The sequence below is a fragment of the Agelaius tricolor genome, unplaced genomic scaffold, assembly GCF_023055355.1.
Source record: "Agelaius tricolor isolate 1412-34295 unplaced genomic scaffold, bAgeTri1.0.p SCAF_11, whole genome shotgun sequence".
NCBI lineage: Eukaryota > Metazoa > Chordata > Aves > Passeriformes > Icteridae > Agelaius > Agelaius tricolor.
Genome location: NW_027269271.1, coordinates 819721 through 846429, shown reverse-complemented (window position 1 = coordinate 846429; position 26709 = coordinate 819721). Strand labels below are relative to the sequence as shown.

The following is a 26709-nucleotide window of genomic DNA, read 5'->3' as shown; positions in this document are numbered from 1 at the left end:
TTCCCATGTTCTGCAGAAATTCTCTTGCAAAAAGAGAACCTTCTCATCCACTGACAGGAAATCTTCCTATCTTAATAATTGTTTTTTTCTGTTAGCTTTTTAAAAGGAATGTAGATTAATTAATGTAATTAATTCTGCTGAAATCACAAGTATGTTTAACAGTGGTGATGACAATGAAGCCATCATCAGTTTTGAAGGTCTGTTTGAGCTTTGCTCTGTGTGTGGGGGGATGTTTTCTTTTGTGCTGCTTCTAAAGAGAATAAGATCTGAAAAGTGATCCTGTGTAAGGATATATATAATTTCCACCTTTGTTATCTCTAGCCACCCAGTCTTACCAGTGGTATTCTTGGGGTCCCCCTAACATGCAGTGTCGCCTCTGTGCATCCTGTTGGACCTACTGGAAGAAATACGGTGGCTTGAAAATGCCAACACGCTTAGATGGGGAGAGGCCCGGACCAAACCGCAATAATCTGGTGGGTATCCACCAGGCAGACTGCTGCCTCTGCCTGGCAAGCTGAGTGTCATGCTGCCTAACTGCCTGCTCACTGGTCTTAAATATTTAACCACCAAAAGAATGCCTGCAGCCCTCATTGTTGTCCTTGGGTTTGGTATTTCATGTCAAGCAGAAGTTGGCGCATTAACCTCAGCTAGAAGTAATTTGTTGCCAAGTACTGCCCTGAGGAAAAGAAACCCATCGTTTGTTTAGCAAACCAGCCTTCAAATGCATGAAATGACTTAGTGGAGATGGGAGAAACTGAAATGCCAGCCAGTGTTTCTGGTATTTGGTTTCCATGATTTTTGCTGTAGGGGGGACAGCACTGTTTTTTTCTCTCCAAAAGAATTAATTATTTCCTGAAACCTATTTACTCTCCCAAGGCATATTCAAAATTAGATATACCCCAAATAGCTAGTGACTTTTTAGAGATCCTTTATCTTGTTTTTCTACCTAATCCTGTTTTTGTTAATAATCCTCCTTTTTTTGGAAAGGTTTGAGTAAGCATTTTATGAGCTGTTTCTGTTTCATTTTTTCTCTCTTATTTGAAAACCAAAATTCTCAGGTTTTTTTCTGAATTTGGTAGAAGTTTAATCTGGAAGCATTAGACATTAAGCTGATTGGAGAAGGTAGCTGTATCACATGGATAGAAGGATAGCACACACTGAACTTTTATCTCAGGATAATTTCCTTCCTCTCTCCTATTCTTTGCTATCATTCCCTTTCCATTTCTTTTGTTTAACATTTATCCTATCCAGGCTTCTCTTTGCCCTCTGAAGCCTCCTAATTGCTGAGATAACTGCCTTATACCTCTTGTTTGTTAATTAAAAGTATATAAATAGTCATAGAAGGGAAAGCCTTGTTCTCCCCAAACTGAAGTTTCTTCCTGTTTTCCAGCTGTGGGTGGGTCTGAGATAAGATACTACTTGCATTATTTCATTGGTTGACTTAGTTGCTTTTCATAAAGAAGATAACTACTATGGTTCTCAGTAACTGATAAATGTCTTCCAGTAGTATTCTTTATTATATGCAATGAATATGAGCTCTATCTCTGAGTACATTTGTTGAGAGTAAGAATTAAATTCTTGCAGCTTTGAACCAAAACCATTCCTGCATGCCATACATTTGCTTTAGAAAATGAGTTTTTGGTGTATATTTTTGTTATGCAGCTCTTTCTGATTTTCCCCTCCTTCTGACAAATGCTTTGTTATAAGAGTTTGCATTATACCTCCAGAGCAACCCTGAGCATCCAAAACTGGAGAGTCTTTCTCTTGAGCCTATAAGCTCTAATCATGTGATAGCACCAGGTAACTTCTTCGTGTCTGGCTTTTGGATCCCTACCTTAAAGCTTGTGACAGCATAGAAATAAATGCTTCCCTGCAAAGTGAAAAAGTTTACCTTCATTTTATCCTTTGAGATATTAGGGGTAAGACTTGGGAAATAGGGAATAGCTGGGTTAAAAATACTTTCATTTGTAATACCATTTCTGTTCTTGTGTCTGAGAATCAGTAGTTGAAAGTGATTTTTACATAATACTTTCTCTTCTTTGCAGCTGTACTTTCTAATAATTACTTTTTTCGGAAACCATTTTTATTTTCCTTTCCCTTCAGAGTCCTCATGGTGTGCCAGTACGAAACAGTGGGAGTCCCAAGTTTGCTATGAAGACACGACAAGCTTTCTATCTGCACACAACAAAACTGACCAGAATTGCCAGACGTTTATGTCGAGATATCTTGCGCCCTTGGCATGCTGCAAGACACCCCTATCTGCCTATCAACAGTGCAGCAATCAAAGCAGAATGTGAGTGAGCTGCAGCTGGGACCTCCTTGCCAAGGAGTCCTTTGAGATGCCTGTCCTGGAAAGTTTTGAGTTGCAGCTTGCTGAGATGCTCTCTTGCACGTAGCTAGTGCTTTCACAAAACCTAGGTGTAGTTGCAGAGCCTTCTAACTGATGGTAGGCTGGGCAAAATAACTTTGAAAGTTTATGAGTTGTTTGTTTTAAAATATTTGTGTTTGCTATTACATGGAGCATTCTCTGTGTTTGTGTCCTGTTGCCAGGATCTGCTTGCTACCTGTAAAATTCCTTTTAATGGCAAAGCTCTTTCAGGACACTGGAGTTACTCACTTGGTTTTGCTATAATAGCTAAATGTCTTCACCCTCTAATTATTTTTCTGTGTTTTACAGGCACAGCACGTTTACCTGAGGCATCAGAAAACCCATTGCTATTAAAGCAAGTGGTTCGAAAGCCTTTAGAAGCAGTACTCCGGTATTTAGGTATTAAACAAACCAAACCATCACGTGCAAAACCCCCCAAACACAGGAAACACCCTCCTAGATACTCTGCTGACCCATTTGGGTTTTCCAGTTGGGTCCAGATTTAGATGCTCATTCAGGATTAAAAACAAACAAACAAGAAACAAGGCACAAAAAACCCCACCCCCACAAACAAAAGAAAACCTAAACCCCAGCTCGTTACCTTGTCCTTTTTACTTTTGCTACTTTATCTGGCAGACTCAGTGTCTCTGCAGTCCACTCTGGGGTCATAAAGCTGTATCTTGTTCAAGTGAAGGGAGGGATGTGTTTGCTGTGGTTTCTGATGTATATGGAGACAAGTTACATTTGCTAGTGGAGGCACTAGCATGATGTTTTGGGAACATTTGATTATTCACTTCTTCTGGTGTTGGGCTGTCTGGAGGTTGTTTGTGCAGTTGGGTGCTCCAAGAAGCCTCTTGGGTTTAGGATAGCACTGTGTCCCACAGCTTGTGAATCAGCTGATGGCTGTTCTGTGCTGAATCTAGACAAGGGGATCATACTTCTGTTTTTCACTTTCCTCTTGCGTTTTGATGGGTTTTTTATTATTTTTTTTAATTACAATTTTCTTGAGGACTTTTGCCTCATGAGCTGATCTTTGGGGCAGGACTGTGTATCCCCATGCAGGACTTTGGTGTAAGTTTGAGCTGCTGGAAGCATCCAGAGTGATGCTGTGTAACATGCCAGTGCTGACTCCAGACAGATGCCAAATGCTTTTCCCCAGTGCTCCCTGTTGCCCTGCAGACATCCCTCAGGTTGTTCTGGCAGCCAGACAACAGTGTCTCCTCTTTGAAGGCTTCCAGCTTAGCAAGGAAGTTGATTGCCTTTTCATTTAGATAAGCAGCATTGGAGTTGATTTTAGGTTTCTTTGAACATTTTTGTTGATGAAATATTGTAAGGCTGAGGGTGTATTAAATATTTACTGCTCTCTGTTGGGTGGTGTACTTCTGCTGTGTACTAATGGGATACATGGATTGACAAACCTTTGGAAACATGCAGTGCAACAAAAGAGAGCAAATGAAGGGAGAAGTATGCTGTTGGATAAAATCCTTATTTTGATAATTGTACAGAAAGTAGCAGCAGATTTTGAGCCTTCCATGTGCTGTGTCAGGGTCTCCACTGGATTACTGAGCTGGGAGAAAAGAGTGATGGAAATGGAGGGAGGACTAGCAAGGAGGTTTTTTTGGTGGTGTTAGTGGGATTGAATTTATATCTTATTCTGCTGTTGGGCCTGTGAGGGAAGACTCAGTTGAAATTCCCATTTGCTGTTTCTTGTAACTTTCTCAAAGTCTTTTCTCAACTCAAAGTTGAAGAGTGTGGGCTTGATGTCTGCCTTGGCCCAAAGCTTGAATTCAGATGTTGTGTTCTTTATAGTGGATCTTTGAATCTTCACTTTTTTTGCTGTTGGAGAAATTGTATTTTTTATAAACTTTTCTGGCAAACTGGCAGAGTTGTAATTTCCCCAGAGTTTAGGGGTGTGTTGCATGACCAACATGGCCAAAGTTGGGTTGTAGCACCCCAAAAATCACCCCAAATTATTGGAGAACAGCGTTACAGAAATGGATACAAAGTGCTTTTGCTATCAAATCTTATTTTAGGGTAATAGTATGATAATGATTTCCATGTCTTTAGTAGTGGTGAATTTCTAAATGTATGGAAATGCTTTATATCAGTAGCAATCTCAAAACTATTGACTGAGATTGTTTGTATGTAAGAGGAGGTGTACTTGGTCACCTGGGAAGTTTGCAGGTTGTTTTCGGATTTATAATTCCAGTATTTTTGCTAATAAAAAAAATTCTACTTTGCTGTTTTCCACCAGAGTCTCATCCATGTCCTCCAAAACCAGATCCTGCAAAGAGCTTGTCCAGTTCTCTCAACAATCTGACTCCTGCTAAGTTTACACCTGTCATTAATAATGGGTCCCCAACTATCCTGGGAAAAAGAAGCTATGAACAACACAATGGAATGGATGGTAAATATTTTTCCACAAAATTTATGTTGTGTCTATAGGCTTTTTCTTCTGTCCTTTCGGTATACAGGGACATTATCTAAACTCATAGTCCTTTACATAAATTCAGAGTTTCTTATTCTTGAGGGAGCTTATTTTTAACTTTTGTAAAAGTCATCTGTCCCATTTCTCCTTTTGGGTGAGGCACATGGTGTGTACTGCCTAGGAGGGGCATGCACACAAAGTCACTGTGCTAGTGGAACTCTGCCTGCCTTGGCCAACCTTGCAAATGGGATAGTGAAGGAGAAACTTCCCTTCAGTTTTTAAATTAGTAGCGTGAAGAATACCCTGATAGACTTCTTGAGTGAGGTTTCCCTTGTTGGCCCTGTTACTGGCCACCTCTGTGCTTGGGCTTCAACTCCTCAAGAAGAGGAAGCAAGGGAAAGGTGTTTGAAGTGGGAGATAGAAGCAGGATGTTCCTGGCATGGACTCCAGGTCTCTGTTCTGAAGAACTGCTCTTGCTTGAGAGTGTCAGAGAAGAGAAAGTGCAGCCTCTGTTAGATGAGAGAAAAGGGTCTGTTGAAATGGTCATAACAGGAGTGAGAACACAGAAGGTAGCTCTCCTTAACAGGGGAAAGGAACAGTTGGTATAGTGGTGACTCCAGCAGGGAGGGAGATCCAGTGAGTCTTTCTCATTTTTTACCTTTAATTTTAACTTTATAAGTAGCTTATATAATTACAAACATTTGATGATATCTGATTGTGTTTTAACATTAAGAACTTTTAAAACTGCTGCTGTTCAGGTTGCTGATGTGATGTTTTTCTCTTTTCTGTTCACTTGTGCTCTATCAGGCAACATGAAGAAGCGCCTGTTGATGCCTAGCAGGGGTAAGACCTTGAAGCTGCGCTCAGCTTATGCTAGGAGAGTGATTTTTAGTTTCATCTGCTGGCTTGTCTGTGCTTTGTGGCTAATGAGTCTGTGTGCACCTTCTGTGTTGATGTCTAAGTGTTCCTTGGGTAACCACTTCCACCCATGGTTTTGCTGCTCACCTTTCAGGCTTTTCACATGCAGGCAACAAGTTGTGCAACTGTACTGAAGACATGAAGTCCTGTGTTGAGAATTGATTCCTAATTCCTCAAGTTGACAGAACAGTCTTCCAGCAGTTCTGTGAAACTGCAGGAATCTGTGATGGTTGGTTTGAAAATAGGGGTTGTTTCACTGTTTGACTTCTAAGAAAGCAAAGTTTCACATGTCTTGAACTGCTTTGAATTTGCTTGGACCAAAAGAAATAGAAGACAGTATTTACATCAAGTCCCAAGTTCAACTCTCCGTATTTTCCAGTGAGAGTGGACAGTCTCACTGGTTAGAGACTCTGTCTGCACAGTCTCTGCAGGCAGTAGAAAATGATTTTCAAAATTTCCATTGATTAAAAATTAATCTGTTCTGAGTACTGAAGAGATGTCAGAATCTTTCATTTGTGATCATGCAGGAAACATATATATGATGTCACTTCTCCAAATGTAGCAGAACGGACCAATTTTGAATATTTAGGAGACAGACAACCACAAAATGTCACTATGAATAGGCAAACACAAAAGCTTACATGTTACCATGAACTGGCCAGCACTGCATGCCCTGATGATAATCCTTGTGTTTCGTGGCTGAGACAGTGGATGGCTGTTACCCATATTTACATGCATGCAAATATGAGTGTATGTGGAGAATGCAGCAGTGACGACGGGGTTGTTCCACTGTCTTGCTCTCCTTGGGAATTTATTCCTTGATACCCTGTTGCTGAGTTTTTTTGTGCTTTGTAACGTGTCTTTTGGGAAGAGAAACAAAACCCTGCTGCATTGGTCAGTTTGGCTTCCTCTGAAGCTTCATCCAGTAATGAGGGATGTAAATGCAGAGTAGCTCACTGAATTTCCACAGCTCCTGGTGAATACCTGCTTATGGGCAGACCTGCCACTCCCTGCTGAATGTCCTCCTCAGCAGACGACACACTTCGGAAGCTCAGAGATGTTGTGGCCCAGAGGAAGGAGGTAGAACAGATCCTTCCCTCTGGAAGGCTCTCTCTGCAGAGGGCACTGGACCTGATAACCCAACATGATTTTCTGGAAATGGAGGATCCCTGTTTTAGTGCTCCATTCACTTAGAACTGTTGCTGGAGCCATCTGCAAAGATGATTTTGGAAAAGTGCCTGTTCCTCAGGGTTCGTGTTTCTCTGAAGCAGGTGTGTGTAGCTGTGCAGGGCCTGGATCTTCCCGAGCACCTGCTGCTCTACCTGTTGGGTCTGTTCTCAGCCAGCCACTGAAATACTTGCTGGAGTACTTGTTCCTGTAACTGCAAGGTAGCAGAATCCAGTTCACTCCCAGAGTCTGCTTACCTGCTGGGGTAGTGAGTGTTAACTGGATATTCTTGTGAGCAGTTCAGCTTAAACCTGTTGGCTGAGATTTATTTGTGAATGGAAAATGTTTGCCATGCTGCAGTTTTGCATCTGTAATATTTCCTGAGCCTCTGGGTTGCCGGAAGCTTTGCCAGGACTGAGAGGGAAGGGTTCCATCTGCAAGGAAACAACATTTTAAAGAACTTGGATCAAGATCTTTGATCCAAGGGAAACACAGGGAAGCAGATGGTGGAAGTTTGGTGGATCTCTTTCTGTCCTGGTGCCAGTTTGTGTGTTGGTGCCTCTTAGCACAGGTTCCCAGCTGCCTTGTGTATGAGCTGGTAAACCTTACTGGTTGTGGGCGTGGATACAACTGGTTTCTTGTGCCATGAAAGGACTGGGATTGTGGCACTGAGGCTTCTCCTTGGTTTTGGATGGAGTCATCCAGGTTTAGTAGTCTGGGGGGCTGCTGTAGGAAGGGCACTGGTTGGAACTGCTGTGAAGAAGAGGTGAATGGCAGTGAGAGTGTTGAAGCCTTGTGGCCAGAATTTAGGAGCCAGTGAGGGAGTATAAAAGGATTGAAATAAACCCATCTATTCATAATTGATTTTTGAATTATAGTTGACCTATAATAGTAGAAAAATATTGAGAATAAGCCTGACTTGTTATAATCGGTCAGATTCTGCATTTACCTATATACTAGGGGGAATTGAGGGTGTTATTTTCTTGTTTCTCATCTCCTCTTGACATACTGACTAGTTTAGGTCACTGTAGGGACATGTACTGCAAAAAAAAAAGATGGTGTTAAAATGTCTGCACAGAGAGGCTGAAATTCTTTCTGCACAACTTTAGGTGCAGGAAGACACTTGGTCCACCTGTGTTTAAATAGTTTCCCAAGAGATGTTAACCTAGTGCCAAATTGTATCTGTTATCCAGGACTTTTTCTGCTTCCTGCTGATGTGCTGCATTGGTAACACCTGGAAGGATGTCTCAGGGTTTGGAGAGGTCACCGTGCCAAAGTCTGTGACAGGGGACAGTGGCATCTTTTATGGTGGCTTTAGCTGAAGTCTCTTTGCTGGTGATAAAGGCCTCATGGTGCTGGGCCATCACCTCCAAACACAGGGGAGAAGCCTGAACACTTATGAAATTATGGCATGTGATGGTTTTGTAAGGCTTTCCTCAAGGCCAGGGTGTAAAGCAGAGTACAATCAAGAGGTTTATTTGCAGGAAAGAGCCAGGTAGCAGCTTGTGTCTGTATAGTGTAAAGCATTAAGGCACATTTTTATACACGACAATTGCTGAACTTCAAGGAGTTAGTTCATATTTTTCCTTTGGAATTCTGTCTATTTGTTTATTTTTATTCTCTTGCTTCTGTAGTTCCAGCTAAGTAATTTTAACTTTTGACTATTGTTTTTCTGACTCATCTCTGCTTAGCCCTTGAAACCCGAACTTCTTCAAGCTCTGAATATGATTTATCTGGCCAGGCATTTTGAATTTTGACCAGTGCCTGAATTCCAAGAACAGGAAAATAGTCTTAATGTCATGTTCTCACTGCTTCCATTTTATTTTACTAGAAGATTGTAGTTCTTTAATCTACTTTGTTTTCCTCCTATTTAAATCATGTTGGAGGCATCATTAGGCATACAGTACACTTCCCAGCTCTCCTTCAACATTAACTTAGCACGGACAAATTGCTACAGAATCTTATTTTTGGAACATGAAAAGTACATGGAGTCTCATAAGCTGTCAAATAGAGTGAGATGTTAAAAAATCAGTAGTTCATTGCTTTTTCAGTAGTGTTCTGGAGCTCGACTGACAGTCTTTGCCATGAAACTTCCTCTGGGGAGGGAGAGAGAGGATGTTTTGTGTGCAGGAACCTGTTTACTTGATTCCTTACAGCCATGCAGCGTGGGATCTGTGTGGTACTTGGCTATGCAAATTCCTGCTGGGGGAAGGGAGAGAGCATTGTTAGATTTTTATTTTTCTCCCCTCTCTTTTACACCATGCTGGCTTTCATCTAATCAAAATTGTTTTTCAGGGTCATCACATGCACTCCTAAAATTGGCAGAAAGAGGGAGAACATGAATGAGTAGCTGCAATAAAGGGAAGGCTTTTCCCAGCAACAAACTTGCATTGATAACATGGTGGTGGATCGAATGCTGAAAACTGGAGAGGGTTTATAGAAGAGCCATGAAAACAGGGAAGGCACTGGAAAACACTCTGTATAATGGAAAATGCTTCTATCAAAAAAAGTGGAAGTTGTAGATGCTTGTCTCTGCTGACAGGAACAGCAGAAGTATAATAATAGGGGGCTTTCAGTCTAGCTGGGAGTGCAATAACAAGCTGCAGTAGCCAGAAGGTACAGTTGGGGACTTTGGCTGGAAAAAAGCTGCAGATTTTTAAGTGAGGTTAATTAACTGTTGGAATACCTTGCTTCTGCTGCTGGGGATTTCTAAACCCAAATGGAATGTCAATCTAATTTAACATGTTCTGGTTCATTGTTTCTCACATCCTTTTTGGGAAAAGTGAATGAACCAAAAGTGGAAGCATTCATCAGCCTGGCATGGCCTTAGCTAAGTTATCAAGAGAAGAGGATGGCAGTGGAAGAACTGTTCTTGAACAAAAGCAGCTGTCAAGGTGGAAAGATAGGGAAGTTGTCTAACATCAGCTGTGTAGGGGACCAAAACTATCTCAATATTTTATACATACACACACATACATATATATATATATATATATATATATATATATATATATATATATATATATATATATATATATATATAAAAGTGCTTTTCTGACTTAGACACTTAGACTTGCAGAAAATATGGACTTACCTGTATACATAAGTTGCATTAAAATTCTGCCTTTATCACCAGTGACCCCAGCTGTCCTTCTAAAAACTGAGGGATAACCAGCCAATGGAAATGTGCCCATCCAGGAATTACTGTACATGGCAGGGAGTGTTGGTCCTTTAATAAATGGTGGGGTGCTGGGGAAAAGGCCTGGCTTTAGCTGTTGGAATCCAGCCCCCAGTAATGCTGAGTAGGGACAAGGGAGCAAATGTTCAGTGCCAGCTGCAGCACAGCTGGGAAGAATGTCAGGTTGCTTGAACTGCTTTTTGGAGACCCCAAGAGCCATGTGCCTGTGCAACTTTCTCACTTTAAGATTTGCCTAAAGTTATGATTATTTTTGAGGATTTCATATGGGATTTTGTATTCAGATGCTAAGTGAAACAATTTTCACTTGCCTTCAGTTTAGCCTTGATATTCTGATTAGGTTCTTTTGGTGTTGTGAAGAAAGATCTGAAAATAAAATCAGCAGATGGGCATCATGCTCTGTGGATCAGCTAGTGAAAACTATTTCATTTAGTAGTGATGGCATGGAGTAAGATGCAAATGTTGATTGAGAGGAGAGTGCATATCCCCAGGCAATGGTAGAGAGCAGGTGTAATTAATGTGAGAGGAAATTAATGTATAACAGAGCAAGGGCAGATTTGCAAGTGCTCTGGATAGTACAAAGCCTGAATTTGTAATTGAGTGGAGTGTGACACATAGCAATCTTGTATATATATATTATATATATATATATTATATATATATATAAAATACATGCATGCACACATATATGTATATTGTATATGAGGTAAAATACTCTTGATGCTAAGAAGAGTGAATAATTCAGTGCTTTCTAGTTTAGATAGCTTGGCTCAGCAAATCCTAAAGCAGAGAGCTGCATAGTTTTGTCTCCTCTTTTTTTAACCACTTGGTGTGTTACAGCCAGGCAAAATCCACTGTGGTGCTCTTTTTGGAATATGAGTGGACAGTATTGATTGATTGAGTCAACCCTGAGACAGAAATCAGCTCTCCCTTCTCACTGTGCTTATCCAAGGAGAGCTGCTGGCTCTGTGCAGTTGGATGCCACTGTTCAGAAAGTATTAGCAGGGTTCTTGAGGTGCTTGTAGCAGGAGGTACAGCCTTGCATGAACAGACACCTCATCTGGGAGGGGCTGTGCTTACAGCAAGTGAGTGTGACCTGCTGGACCAAGCATTTTAGGAAGTGCTGTCAAAATCCAGTGATGTTCATGTGCAGGGCTTGGTGGAAGGAGCTGGGTACAGACCAGTACTTACCCATCCAGAATTAGAGCTGCTCTTTGCAAAATCTTTCATTTGGAGTTGCTGTGTGTTTAATGTTGTCTTGGTTTTATCTGTCCAACAGAGAAATGTGATCACTTCTATGTTTCATTACAGCCAAACCAGTCTGTGTATCTCTATTTGTTGCATGGGGCCGAGCTACTGTATTCTGAACTACTTGAATCTTTCCCTTTTTTAACCTTAAATCTTTTCTTTCCTTTTCCTTTGCCAATCTTGGTAGGAACTTACTTAGGTAAGTAAATTGCAATTTTAACATTGTTTTTAGGTACAACAGAATTTTAAGAAAATGTTAAATCTAGGTGGTGTTTGGCACAATTTATGTTCTGTTCTGCTTGTTGCACTTACATTTCTGAAAGTTTGTAGCCTCTGGTTGTTAGAAGGTGGACACTCACAGTGGTAAAGCACTCCTGGTAGTTATAAGAGAGGCAGGGGTGCTGAAGTGTTTTGCAAGCTGGCAAAAAAGTGTGTGTGTGTGTGTATGTCAACACACTGAGACTGCCTCGAGCGAGCCAGTAACTTGGAATTGAAATCCTTGTTCATCAAGCCTTATTCATGCATGAATTTTTATATTTTTCTCTAGCTTACTCACAAATGTGGTACTGTTGATGTTTTTGTTAGTGCTGGGAAGGATAGAGTCCCAGGAGGAGGATTACTTTTGGAACAGGAAAATGCACATGCAGAGTATATGGATTTTAGAAAGCAATAGTGAAGTCATTGGTTGTGAAATTCTCTGCATTCATTGTGATTGAAGATGTACTTCTGAGTCTTAGTGCATATTACATGTTCTGCACGATACTTCTTGTGGGTAAACAAAGTAGAAACCAAATGCCATCTGTGACTAATTGCTTGATGAAACAGTTTTGGTGTGTGGTGGATGTGCAGAAGATTGGAGTTAGTAACTTTGAGAAAACACAAATTTACTAAGTCTGAGTTGTGTCCAGGCTGGAAGCTGGGCTACTCTTCCTCCGTGGTACAAGGTCAGTTCTATACAGACTTGTGTCAGACTGTGCAATGGGCTGTACATCCCCAGCAGCAGGGTGTATGTTCAGGTGTGGAAAAGCACTGGCTGGTTTCTGACCAAGCAGAAAGTTCTCCATGCTTCAGCAGCTTCTTGAAGGCTGCTGTAGTAACTTCATGGGAATATCCCTGTGCTCCAGCCTGCACTGGGCTCACTGCTGAGGGTTTAGGCTCTCCTGCTTCTCCACGTGGCAGCTGTGTGTTGTGTGGTGCTGGCAAAACAGGCAGAATGTGAGCAGCAAGGGTGATTTTGGAATTGTGCCATCGAGGTGCTGAGTCGCAGGGGAGGGGACTGGAGCAGCAAAGAGCATGTCTAGAGTCAGGCATCCCGTGGGGACCAGATGTGCTGGTTTGCTTTCCATTGGGAAATGAGATTCTGCCCTGCTCTCTGTGTTTTTGAGTGCCAGCTGTCCCCTACTCCCACAGCATGCTCTTGGGGCAGTGCTGTAGTTGCTGCTGGAGGTTTAGGCATTCTCTCATTCAAATTATTGTTTTTAACAAATCCTAAACCATGAGAAGCAAATGACATGAGATTGCTGGAACAGGTTGTTTGACTGAGAGGTGGTTTCCCTGTCCTCCAAAGACAACAAAGAGCTGCAAAGTAGCAGCAGTAACAGACTTGTGTTGCTGTTTGATTGCAGTCCTTCCCCACCTGTTTTTCTTTGGGAGAAAGTCTATTCACCTGCAGCTTTGGTACTTCAGGAATGAGGGGATCATTAGGGCACAATAACCTGCTGGACTGGTTTTCATCCAAAATCTCTGATTGTGCTTAGCTTGAGGAGCAGTTCGAGGTCCTTGGCACTGAGCTGTGGGGAGCAGCCCTGCCCTGAGGGTGCCAGTTAATCTCTGCAGTGATCAGCTGTTTCATTGCCATGTCAGTGATGTGTACAATCGGCTGTGGCAAAGGACATTTATGATTCTCTGCAGCTATAGCTTCAATTGACTTTGTCTTCATTTTATCCTCTGGGCCCTCCTCTTTATTTCAGTGTATAGAGGAGACTGGCAGGAAGAATTGGATGGCAAGAGATTTTCTACAGCTTTGGGTTCTTTTCAATGCTACCCCTAACATTTAGTCTGGAATTTTGAGAGTATATTTCAATTTCTTTGGCTGCAAAAGAGTGGAAGACCTGCTTAGATTTGTCACTGTATACCTTTACACTTTGTGGTTTTAGAAGTTTGGTGAATCCTGAAAAAACTTCCTTTTGTTGTTTGTGTATTTTTCTGTCATTTGGAGGAGGTCAGTGTTGATGCTGATGTGGAGCTGTGCAAATTCAAGCAGTTGGACCTTAGATCTCATCAGAAGGAATAATTACATTTTCTACCCTGTGTCTTCTCTAGACATTCCTCCATTCCTCCATAAAATATAGTCTTTTTTTTTTTTCCTGGAGAGAAGCTGCCAGAACTGTTACATTTTGCTCCTGATTTAAATTCTTATGCTATCTTATTTTTAACCTGCTTGTGGATGCATGGAGAGACGTGTCTCAAATCTTCATCTTTGAAAGTGGAGCAGGCACGTGGGGCAGGTGTGAGTCTGGCATGGTGAGTTCTCTGCCTGTGCCACCACTCACCCACAGACACAGGATTGGTTTAGTTTTTAGAGGTGCCTGTCTCACAGGCTTCCTCTCTCACACAGAAGCCACCAAAAGCTTTTGGGTGAAAATCCATTGTTTCCAGTCCAGATGCATCCTGTTGACTTGCCAGCAGTTCCACAGTGGGTTACAGATGTGCTGTCTCTGTGCCTCTCTTTGGTGGTGATTGTGCATAGAGGTTGCTCACTTAATAGCAGTGCTTTGGCTGCATATGCTCTTACTGTGATATTATTTTTAATTGCAAACTGAATAAGGTCATTTTAGTGCCTGTTTTCATTCTTTCAGACTCCAGTTACTGAAGTGTGACTAAAGTGAAAATTCATGGATTAATTCACCAATATTAATATGCTAATTGATACCTTATTGCTGTGAAAGCGAGGGTATAAATTGCATTGAATCTGTAGCTTTGTTTTGTGTCCTATTTTATTGCAGCAAAAAGTTGTCATGGCAGCTTTATCCTAGAAATGGCAGTTTGGGAGGGAGTGGTGTTCCTGTTGTTAGCACTGCTTCTGTGCTGCTTGAAGGCTCTGAAGCTTTGGGACTCAGAGCAAGCAGCAGTTCTGCTCAGCCTTTGTTCAGTTTGCGTCCCTCAGCTTCTCACCATGGAATATTCTGGTTTAATTCTGGTGCTTAGAAATAGCACTGTTTACTGTCTGTTGTACATCCAGCAATAGTCAGTGCAGCAGCAGCCACATATCAGGACAGTCTTTTCTGGCATCAGGGGTGTTCTTACTACAAGAAAAGAACTGATCTGGAGTGTGGTTAAAAGAAAATATGTGGCTTCAATCCAGGGACTAGCATCACTTGATTTACATCCCAGAGTTTCTGTGAATGGAGAAAACATAATCTTTCAGTTATGGAAGGGGGAAGAAAGTAACAAGTGCTGGAGCTTAGCTCTGAGGCTGACAGATTCTGGCTGCATCCTGCTGGCTGTGCTGTTTCCCAGCATCCACGGAGCCCTTTGTCCATCCATCCATCCCAAACAGCTGCTCACAGCTGTGTTTTGGATGCTGTGGTTGCTCCCATGTAAAAACAAATGATTATCTGGTGCCTACACTGCCTTTGTCAACATCCAAAGGTTCTTACTGGCCTTCTTACTGGTGCCTGGTACATCTGTCCTACAGGCTTGGTGGAGATATTTTTGGCAGCTATTTCTTCATCTCTGTGGATACTTAGACACAAAAATGCAGCAAGAACTGAAACCATGTGTCTTCCCATTTGAAGCAGCTAACAGTTTAACATCTACACAGGATGGAAAATACACTTGATATAAACTGATGATTCTAGTGTGGTATATTGTGATATACTCAATGCTCAGGAAATGTCCCCTGCTTCGCCCTCCTTGCTCCTGACACTACTGTGCCCTGTGTTTCCTGTCATACTTGATGCAAGAACAGTTTTACCAATGAGAACTTCCAGGAACCTGCTGGAATACAGACCATGAGCTGTGAAAGTTCATTCTTGCTGGTTTCTTTAAAAAGTTTTTAATCACAGCTAACTCTCTAGCAATGGGAAGGTTCAAAATCCTGTGAATGTGAAAGGAGAATTTGCACTGAGACCTTTTGCAGGCAGCAATAGCATTTGCTGATGCCTGTCCTGTAGGACCTGTTGGATTTGCTCACTGACATTTTGGTTCTCAGCCAGAAGAGGCTGAGGAAGGTGGTTTGGTGCACAGATGCTAATGAAGTGGTGTTTTCTGGGAATGTGCATCTTGTAAAACCAAACAGTGCTAGCAAACAGCTTTATTGGGTCTCCCAGTCCATTCTGTGCCAGGCTGTGCTGCCTTACAGCAGCAGGCCTTTCCCTGAGATCCCAGGAGCTCTGAGAGTCCTGCAGGCTCCTGTGTGGGCTCAGTACAGCTGGGGGCAGTGTGAGGGCTTCCTGACAGCACAGCAAAGCCCCTGGTGCTGTGTGTGCCTGGGAGAGGGCTCTGTGAGAGCTCAGTGGCTGTGCTCTGTGCCTCAGGAGGTGTTTGCTCGTGGCAGGTTCAGCAGATCCACTCTGTTTGTGAACAGCCTGTAGCTGACGTCGGAGCTGAGGAGTTCCCAGGGGACCCAAGGAGGATAAGGAAGATTCTGTTTGTTGCTGCCTTGACAGTGAATAATGCCTTCCACTTTCTCCTCCTTGACGTCAGTAAATTCCTCAGACTAAAGGAGAATGTCAGATTTTTCCCCAGATGCACAGCAAGGCTGGGATCTGAAAGGGAGGTGTGCTTCTAGTGCTAGTGGGAAGCAAGGTTTGAGTACATGGAGAAGGGACTGGGCGAGTGGAACGTGTTTGTGACTTGGGGCCTCTGCTCTTCAAACCACGTTGCCAAAGAAGCTTTTCTCAGTCACCTTTGTAGGAGGGCAGAAGTCAGTTCAGTAGGCAACTCTAGGCTGAGCAAAACAACACAGTTGTAATCATAGCTGCGTGTGTTTTGATTTTGTACTTTTTTCTGTCTTGGAAAAGCAATGGTCTTACCAGCTCTATTCTCTTTCCTGTTTGTTAGGTCTGCCTAACCACGGACAAACCAGACAAATGGTAAGAGAATGTTCATTTAACCAAAACAGGGAAAAGAAGAATTATTAACCCACACTAGATAGAACATCCCATTAAACCGTAGTGCTTCACTTCCACCTTTGCTGTTTGCAGCTGGTCACAATTCCCAATTCACTGAAAAGGGAAAAAATATTGTTTTGGGGCATCTAAATCATCTTAGTGATTAAATAAAATTTAAACCTCAAATCTATCTACCTTTATATCTATAAATGAGATCCTGTTTTGAACAGAGCATTTTGTTTCTGCTCATGCAGAAACTGAGTGGCTGCTTACAGCAAAGTTCTGGGATGTGTTTCTAGGTGAATGTGTTTCCCTGAAGGAGAAAAGTTTAAATGATGGAAGGGTTTGTTTTGGAAAACAGTTTCTTTTTAATTTTCTTTTAGCAAGTTGGTGTGCAAGTTACGTGCTGAGAATGCTTGTATTTTACATTCTTTTTTTTTTTTTTTTTTTTTTTTTGAGTAAAAATATTTGTAGCCTTTCATCTATTGTGCTGAGTTTAATCAAAGGACAGAAGCAAATAGCCAGTCTGATTGATGTGTCTCTGGCAGAATGCTTTCTCACTAAATTGTGAAGGGGCCAGTGCAAAGGCTGTGCATCCCCTTCCCCCTTGCACGTGGCTTATGGGAAACAACTTCAAGCATATGTTTTTCCCCCCCAAAATGATCTTCTGATGTTGATCAAATGGAGCTTGCCTCGTTAGCTGAAGTGCCACAAGGCATTAGTGTCAGCAGGGTCCCTGTGACACGGGTCAGCCAGCAGCAGGTGTGGCTGATGGTCACTGCACAGTGATCACAGGCTTTATTGAACCTGACAAGGTTTGGGGAAGTGAGCAGTGGCCTGAGGGGAGGCCAGAACTTGGGTGTGCCAGGCTGCTTGGAATGACAGAGCATTCCTTTGGTTTGCTGCTCCATCTGAAGTGGTAAATTGTATTCCTCCATGAATTCAGCTTCATTCCTTGTCACTGAGAAGACTGGCTACTTGTTTGTGTCTGCTGAATAAACCAACTCAGAGCAGAGGGAGAAATCTCTGATGACTTAACACTTTTTAGGTGTTTTAGTGTGAAACTCCCAGAAGTGCCTTGATTCCATGTTGCCCGATCAAGTGTGAATGAAAAATTAAAGGTCCTCATTTAGGATGTATCATTTGAAATAGATTTCACCGTGTAGGTAGAGAAAGGGCAACCTGGAAGCACAGGGGTGCCATTTCTAGGTATTTCCAGTAACTTTTTCTGGAGTTGTTCTCCTGTGTATCTTGCATATGTGGAGAATATATGCTTTGCAACCTTAAGGAATGGATTTTCTTGGAGAAACCTGGAGGGGGTAAAAATAAAGCCATCAGAAAAGCTTTTATTTGAAACCTTTTGCTTAACAAATGTCAAATCTAAAAGCAATTGTTGAAGTATTTCAGTGGTCTGCAGTGGTGCTGAAGCTGTCTTGTATAACATGGAGCTGGGCAACTAAGAAATTAAATTGTTATTGCACTTGTATGCAACAGTTTTAAAGAGCTTAGGGTTTTAAAAGGTGGGGGGTTTGTTTGTTTAGCTCTAAAGCCCTGATGCTCTACAGGAAGCAGATCTTGCTGTAGAGCAGTTGATTAAGGCTGGTCAAAAAATAAGTCATTATCATTTTCTGTTTTCTGCTCAGATACAAAATGAGATAGACACAGGGGTTTGTTGGGTTTTTCCCCTTGGTTTTTAGACTGAATTCTTCCCTTTCTAAGTCAAGGTTAAAATTCAGTTAGTTATTGCAATGACCTGACACTAAAGGATTTGAAGTCCCCATGTCCACACCATTCCTTTTGAGGTGGGTCTCCCAGGGCAGACATCTCTCACACAAATATGCACAGTTTCCCACTCCATGGGCAGAAGGGGAAGCCTTGGTGCATCTGGGGAGATGGCCTGTGAAATACCACTATTGAATTTATGCCAGGGTGTTTTCTGACCAGCTTTAATTCATGCACATCAAATTTTCTGGGCCTTCATTTTGCATCTTTCCCAGCTGCTCAGTGTTACTGATTTCAGTGGGATTTCTCAATGTGCTGATCAGCAGGAAGAGGGGCAGCAGCACTGGACTTCAGTGATCAAGGACAGCTGCATTTGAGAAGCTTAACACTTTGCTCCCTTTCATCTGCACCTCTCTTAATAACAGCTCATGTTTTTCCTGCTGAGTGTAAGGGGCTTACTGTGAGTCTGGAAAATGATGCCTGTGTTGATTCGCAAAGCAAATGTGTTGTTATGGGAAGTCTGTGGTGTTCAATACTAAAAGGGTTTTTATCATGAAAGCTGCTAAGCTTTGTAGTACTACATTTGTTTTCAACAACATATTTAATTCTATACTGTCCTCATTAAATATTGACCTCCCTAGAACAAAAAGGACGTGGGTAAGTTTGGTACTCCAGAATAACTGTAAATTCTGATTCTTGTATTTGATTTGCTCTGTAGCTAATTTCCTTCCATGAAATCAATAGAATTGCTCTAGCTTTATGGTAGTAGTTGAAATCTAAGTCTGATGCTCAATCTTTTGAACTTGATGTCATCTTTCAGACACAAGCCACAAATTATTGGTAATGCCTTCCATTTATTATTTGTCCTGTCGCTGAAGTATTGCTGTCCTGTTGCATATCGAAGGCGCCTGACTTGTTCTGCTTGTGAACAATTGCTTATGTGTGAATTCTGTGTTCAGTCCTGGGCCAGAGGGGGAGGTATTTACCTTAAACTCTCAGCAAGCCATACAAAAACTTTAATTCTCTTTTCCTTTGCGTGCTTAGCACATGTTGCAGCAGGTTTGTTGCAGGCCATAACTGTGCTGTTTTATGTATCACGTTAGGGACCAAGCCGAAACTTGCTGCTCAATGGGAAATCATACCCAACAAAAGTCCGATTAATTCGTGGTGGATCCATGCCTCCAGTGAAAAGGAGGAGGATGAACTGGATTGATGCACCAGATGATGTTTTTTACATGGCCACTGAAGAAACCAGGTAGGAAATGTGGTGTTTCAGAGGATTTAAGGGGATGTCTGTTGTTTTGTGGGTGCTGCACCTGGTGTTGTGGTTAGAGGGGGATCTTGTCAGCAGGTCCGATGCTACAAACTGAATGCAGAGACCACAGCCAGTGCTGAGGTGGGTAAAGGGTGGGAAATAATCATGCACTTGCATTCCAGAGAAAGCAGATTCTTGTTCTTCTTCCAAAGCAGTTGCTGTAGGAGATGGATACAAAGGGGAGGAAGACTGAGGTGGGAATTCACCTGGTTCAGACCCATCACTGCCCTCGCAGGTCCCATCTCAGTGAGACAGGATAGGGCCCTCCTGGCTCATGGGTGACACTGAGGAGCAGAGCCTCCTCTACACAGAGCTCTGCATGTCCTCTTGCATGCTGAACTCTGGCATTACCCCTCAAGACATCTCCACGTGTGTCTGAGTCCTGGAACCTGTGAGTGACAGAGGGTTTCCATAGGCTGAGCTGACTCATTTTTCAGTGATTTGCATTTGCCACCAGTAGCAGTGAGATTTAGTCCCACAGTGTCAATCTTCCTCCTTTGGTGGTACTGCTTCTGCTAGTCCTAATTCTTCTTGTTGGTCTGCCCACAGGATAAAAATAGTAGAAGAAGCTTTCCTTGTGTGAGTTTCACTTCAAACTGTTTACAAACTGCTGACAGAGTGGTAGAAGCTATGTGACCCAATCCCTTAGGCAAAGTTCCCAGTACTGGTATTCCTAGGAGGGGAGTGTTGCTCCTGGGTGTGATGAGAAGGTAGAGAAATTGGCTTGTGTGGTTTCCTCCCAAGAACTTGATGCCTCCCTTCTGAGTAACCTTGAGGAAGGTCAGAGCAAAGCTGCAGCCCTGCTTTCCAGTCCTCCCTGACAGCAGAAGTGGTGTCTGGCTTCTGTCTTGGTCTGAAGCCTGGAGTTATCAACACTTGCACTATCAGTGAGTGCCCCAAGAGCAGAGAAGCACTTACCTTTCCCTCCACTTGCAGAGATGGACCTGGCAATTACTGGATGTCTGAACCCTTCAAGTGACTGAGGAGGTTGAGAATTTTAGTGCTTTGTCTCTTCTGGTACTACTAAATTTGGCACTGCTCTGAGTCTGCATTTGTTCAGCGCAAAGGTCATAGGCGAGAGCCCTGGTATCTCCAAACTTCTCCTTAACCTGCAAAGCATTTCAAGTGTCAAGGGACTATTCTGTGGGCCTAGTATCAAAAATGGGCTTTGTAGAATAGGTGATACTAGTAACATTCAAGTTACTAACCACTAATCTATTGGATGATCAGCTTTCAGTGCAGGAAACACCATGTTGGAGCTCAGAAGACACATGAAATTAATTTCCTGGTCACTTGTTCCTCTGGACACCTTTAATGCAACTGTGCATTTCACACCAGTTCATTCATATCTTTGCCACGTCTTTCCCTTCTCCTTTCTGTGCCTGCAAGATGCTGTGAAAGAAAGCAGTTATATATGGAATTCCATATATAATTGAAAATAAAGTGAGAGAAGGATTTAATTTTCAGGGAAAGCAGTTTTCTTATTACTGCTGTCGCTCTGATAAAGAGGTACTGGGATCCTGTTGCAGCTCTCAGATTCATGTGCCGTTGTGGACACAGGGTATGCACTCCTTAGATGCTCAAGGCTTGTTTCATAATCCTGCATCTAGGGAGCTGTTCTTGACATCTTCACTATCCAAGGCACATTAAATACTCCAGGTGCACGGTGGCAGCGTGTCAGTACAAGGTCCTGCCCTTTGACCTGGACAGAACTGTGACAATATTCATCCAGTGTGGTGTTGGTTGTGACAACAATTTACTGCATACACAGAATCCTCTGCTCAAACAGAACCACTGACAGAGGCAGGAAGGATCAGTCCCGCAGCAACCAGCACAGCTCTAATGAAAATCGTGGTGATAGACATCAGCTCAGTAAGATCTTATCACTTCCATTTAAAAATAGAGAGAGAAAGAAAAGGGAAAAAAAAAACCACCCAGGCTTCTTTGTGTGACAGCCGTGCTGCTTAGCTGACTGCTGAGTGGTGAAAGGAGATTTTTGGCAGGCTGTGAAGAGCAGGGAAGCCTGAGCGATGGAGCATTGTCAGTGGCACGGGTTTTCTGTCGGGCATTTCACCTCTAACTTTTCCTTGAACCATCTGCTGCATTCCAGTGTCAGGAATGTAAGACTTGTTTGTGAGCTCTGAAACAATTTGAGCTTTGTGTTGGCTCCATAGCAATCAATCTAGCTGCAATATCTGCATATCGTCCCCCAGCTGAGGGTCAGGCTGTGTTTTCAGTCACAGCAAGTAGGTTTCCCTGAAGTTTTACATGCTCCTCCTCTCCCCTTTTTGTTTAGCTCTGTTGAGAACACAACAGAGGTGCTGGAAAACTCTGTGGCTCTGAAGGAGCAGTTTGAAAAGTTGGTCGAATGAAAGGAGTAAGTTTTGAATTGAAGGCTCCCAGTGAGGAGCTGGCATTTATAACTCAGGCAAGCGGAGGCAGCGGTGACCTGATCAGAATCCAGAGTGCTGCAGGACGTGTTTCTGGTGGCAGCGTGGCTGATGGAGCACACATGGGTGCTGCAAGGAGCTCTGCTGGCTGAAAGTGGATCAACTGCAGTCAAACATCTTGGAAAAGTCATTATATCAAGATTTTCTTTTCTCTCTCCCGCACCACCACTTTGCCAGCTTGTTTTCACCTCTCCTCACCCTGTGGCTTTTTAGTTTTAGAAGGTGCTGGAGAAATGGGGACACTGGGCAAACAAAAAATGTGTCTGTGTGAGTGCAGCAGCTTGTCCTGCTCAGTGGGCAAAAAAACCAAGTGAAGAGATGACCAAATCTGATAAGAAGTGATTAAAAATCTTCAGCTGAAGTTGATGGGTTTGTCAGTTCTGGTGGTGCAAAGGGTAAGTTTTTGAGGATAAGGGAGGTATTTTGACCACTTTCTTTAGCAGCCATCACATCTTAAAGGCAGAAATCATAGCACAGTGATAGGCATCAGCTCAGTGAGAAGGTCTCTCTCCCACTGACAAATAAACCAAACCAACCAGCCAAAACCACAACCAACAAAAGGGGGTTTTGGCCCCAGTAGTGTTCCCTAAATGGAACTGGGGGATAGGTGGCTGAAATGTGGGCTGCAGAGCCCTTTCTCTCTTGTCTCTTGTGGTCAGCCAAAACCTTGTTCTGTCTGGAGCCTGTGAGGGAAGGCAGTGCTGCCTTAGGAGACCCTTCTTGTTGCCCCAGTTCCTGAGCTGGAGACTCATAGTGGGTACTGGTGGACTACTCTTGTGACTATTTATTACTTTCCTTTCTAATCTCTGTGTGCCTTTGACCACCACAACATCCTCTGTATAAAAGAATTCCTTATTTTAATTACACAGTACATTTTTCATTGTTGCTGCATTTTTGGGTTTGGATGGGGTTTTTTAACGATACTTCCTTTATCTCTGAGCCTGGTATTAAGAAAAAGAAACAAATTCAGTATTTGTCTCTGTCTAACTTACTTTGGTAATTTTAAAGCTTTGTTGTCTCTTTCTATCCATATGGAAAACAGCTTCCTGCATCTGATAGGACTTGTTGCCAGTCTTGTACATATAGGGAAATCTTTAACCAAATACCAGGTGTGGATATTGCCCATCTCTGGGTTGGGCACATGCAGTATGGGAGAAGGGAAAAGGGGAAACACCCTGTTGGTGTTGCCTTGGCTTTGTAAACTTCCCCAGAGCTACCTGCAGCACATCCAGCTGATCAAAATAAATTCAGAATAAATCAATGGTCTGGAAACTGGCTGTCCTGACTATTTCAATGTTCTATTCCCAGTAAGAGACCCTGGTCCTACCAGGCTGGACCAGAATGCCTTCTACAGGGGAAGGATTCTGGAGCAGAGAATGCGGTTTCCTCTTCACTGGGGGGTTTATAAATCAGAGAATCTGAGTTTCCCAGGGCAGCCATTGCAGAAGGAGCCATTGTCAGCCAGCCCAGCAGGCGTGTGCGGGCCCCGTCTCCCCTGGAGGAGCAGAGCAGCCCCGGTGCCTCTGTAATCCGTGCCTTTCTCCCTCCTGTCTGCAGGAAAATCCGCAAGCTGCTTTCTTCCTCGGAAGCCAAGCGAGCCGCCAGACGCCCCTACAAGCCGATTATCCTGCGGCCCATGCAGGCGGTGCAGCTCCGCCAGCCCATGAACGATGAGCCCATCATCATCGAGGATTAACGCCGGCAATCTCCTCCAGTATCTACTTGAGTTTCCATGGATACAGCATTGAGCTAACTGTTGAAGAGAGGGGACTTTTGAGGAACTGTTTTGCATCTTTTAAACCCTTAAAAGGAACTCAGCCCTGCTCTGAGCCTCTGACCACAGACTGCTCTCTCTCTGTCTCTCTCTCTCTTGCACTCTCTCCTATCTTTTTTTCTTATTTTTTCTTTTTTTTTTTTTTATTTTTAGTAGCCTCCTTTCCCTTTTGCTTCTACCCCTTTTGTAGAAGGGGGAGGGAAAGTAAGTTTAACTTATTAAGAGAATGTGGACTAGTACTTTTTAGCTTTGTTTCCTCTTCTGATGTACGAAGAGCTAGAACCCTTCATTTTGTGACTGAGCTATCGTTGCAAAGCCATTTTATGAGGCTGTGTTGTAAGATTTCTCTTTTCTTTTCTTTTTTTTTTAATTTTGTGGACGGTGCCATTTTTTTATTTCATTTATATTATTTCTTTTGTAGATAAATTTCCAATCTTTAACTGATATTTGAAAATAGGAGCTGAAAGCCAGCCCCAGGTTCAGCCAGTTTTCTTTGGTCCTGTCCCTTCTGTTTTTTGGATCTTTTTGCACAGCCAGTTGTGCTCATGCACAAGACAGACCAACTCAGGCTGAGAAAGGAGTGAGCTAAGAACTGAAGAACCTTGCAGAACATTACACTACCGTTGTGTGCAGTGGAGCCAGGCTGCCAGAATTAGGTGTCCTTACTCTAGTTGCTCTCTGGGAGATGTGGCCCATGGCATTTCTCCCAGTAACCAGCATTTGCGTGCTGCCTTCTCTGTGACATCTGGGATCCTACGTGCTGTTAGCAGTAGGCCCAGCAAGTGTAATGAATTGCTTTGCTCTGGCTCCAAGAGTCAAGTACACCAATGCCCAGGGACATTTTGCTTAGAACTCTGAACCTGTTTGTGCATCAGTGCTTTTGGACAGGTTTCCCAGGATGAGACCTGGTTTCTCTTTAATTGCGTTACTGTATGTTTCCCATTTTGAAGGGACTTTAAATTACAGCTGGGTTTTCATTTGAACACATTGTGTCTGAATTTAAGTGGTTTTTTCCCCCCTTGACATTTCTTGTGTTTGAGGTTTCTTGCATCTCTTCAACTTCTTATGTATTTGCAAGTCTGTATCATTTCTTTTTCATATGTCTTCTCACGGCAGTGCATTTGCTGGATGCCCTGCTCGGTTTTGAAAGGATGTAAACTATCATTTGCAACTTGTGCTGATCTGTACATGTACCTGCCTCAAGCAGACACAGCATGTAATAACCCCCAAGTCATTCCATATGTGTCAGCGGTGAGATGAGCCAAAGTTGTATTTGGGTTATCACAGTCCAACCGTGATTCTGTGCAACTCTGTTAACCCGCCGGGTTAGACGGAAAGGAATCCCCACAAAATGAAAACAATTCAGTTAACTTTACTTAATAAACCTGGAAAGTGAGCTTTTGTGAAACATCTGCTTTTTGTCTCTTCTGAAACAGCGCCCTTGCTCAGGTTCCACGTGCCCGGAGCTCACAGCCCTGCGCCTTTTGTCCCATCCCTCGGCTGTGTCCTGCTCCCCAGGGTCCCTGGGCCAGCACTACAGGGCAAGAGTCCGAGTCACTCACAGTTTGATTCCTCCCCTGTGCAGTTTAAACATTTCCTTATGCTTCAGAGGCATCTCCCTCCTCCTCAGACAGGCAGCAGATGCGGGGCTGGGCCTCTGAATGAGCCCTTTGTCCACAGCAGCTCCTGGTCCTGCTGCTCTGGGCCTGCCTCTGGTGTGTTAGAGGGACATCCCTGGGGGTCAGCAGCCCAACCCGTGGGCAGTTCTGAGCTCTGCATCGCTCTGTCCTCCCAGATGAGCAGCATGGCCTCCGTGTTTGCTCTCATTTGCTGCTCAGGAGTGGTGAGATTCACCCCGTGGCTGTGAGCACCTGTGCACCCTGGCAGCTCATAAGTGTATCCTGTGCTACAGGTGAGGCTTTCCTGTCCTCAGCTTAAAAGTGAGACAGGACAGCCATGCCTGAAGGATGTGCTACTCAGGAAGGGCACAAAAGCCCTCAGGCTTCGAGCAGCACCAGTGACCATTGGCAGTTTTACTTTGTCACCATCAATCCTTAGGATTAACCCTCTGTACGCCAGAAACACCGGCTACAGGAGGGTTTTGTAACACTTCTGTCTCTGTGAGGGCAAGAGCTCTTGTGGATTCCTTCCAGTAGCCAAAGGAAATCTGAACACATCACATTGGAAAACCCCGTGTCCGAGCTGGCCCCTGCACTGCCCGAGGGGCTGGGGCAGCTCGGGCAGCCCGGGGTGCTGGGGCAGCTGCTGTGCTGGGGATCCCGGGGCTGGGGCAGCTCGGGCAGCCCGGGGTGCTGGAGCTGCTGCTGTGCTGGGGATCCCGGGGCTGGGGCAGCTCGGACAGCCCGGGGTGCTGGAGCTGCTGCTGTGCTGGGGATCCCGGGGCTGGGGCAGCTCGGACAGCCCGGGGTGCTGGAGCTGCTGCTGTGCTGGGGATCCCGGGGCTGGGGCTGAGCTCTCCATGAGCCCGGCAAAGGCGGCTCCGGCTGCACCGAGAGCACAAGAACCACTTGGGGGTGCCAGCCCTGCGGTTTCCAACAACTTAAAAGCTTTCTTGGAGCGGCTCCAGAGATTGCTCTGGGAAGGAGTCCAGGCAAGGAGAGCGAGCACGTCCTGTGCTGCCCTAACTTTGAAGGACCCTTGCGTGTCCTTCAATAGAGATGCTGTTTTCTGGCGTGCAGTAGCAGGCTCCCCTGCCATGTGTTTGTTTCACTGGCTTATATTTGTACCAGCTTGGGAGGGGAGGCTGGAAGATCCCTTTGGCCACCAAAGGAAAATGCTGGCTCTTGGGAAGTGCAGGGAGTGGTAGGTCCAGGCACTGACCTGTCCGAGCTTGAGGGGTCACTCCCTTGAGCTGCTGCTGTCACAGCCCCTCCTGTGCCAACCTCTCCTCTGTATTCACATTCCTGTGCTGTTGCTGCAGGAATTGCCTTTGGTTATTCACCCTCCTGCTCTAGAGCCTTGTCAAAATAGAACAATGTTCACACAGCA

General features: G+C 43.7%; 1 protein-coding gene across 4 annotated transcripts in view; it reads left to right on the top strand.

Annotated features, from left to right (window-relative positions):
* The window catches only part of MTA1 (metastasis associated 1), a 75204-nt gene extending 50096 nt beyond the window's left edge, over window positions 1-25108 (top strand). Inside the window, exons 13-21 of one of the 4 annotated variants that reach the window (XM_071435705.1) lie at window positions 322-473; window positions 2104-2293; window positions 2678-2767; window positions 4623-4775; window positions 5604-5639; window positions 11513-11524; window positions 16390-16421; window positions 19265-19416; window positions 23484-25108. In XM_071435705.1, coding sequence (XP_071291806.1) covers window positions 322-473; window positions 2104-2293; window positions 2678-2767; window positions 4623-4775; window positions 5604-5639; window positions 11513-11524; window positions 16390-16421; window positions 19265-19416; window positions 23484-23622 — 956 coding nt within the window. In that variant the 3' untranslated portion in view covers window positions 23623-25108. Of the gene's footprint in view, window positions 1-321; window positions 474-2103; window positions 2294-2677; window positions 2768-4622; window positions 4776-5603; window positions 5640-11512; window positions 11525-16389; window positions 16422-19264; window positions 19417-23483 lie in introns of those variants that run through there. The other 3 variants (XM_071435706.1, XM_071435707.1, XM_071435708.1) reach the window with 3 other exon arrangements.
* The last annotated feature ends 1601 nt before the right edge of the window (window positions 25109-26709 follow it).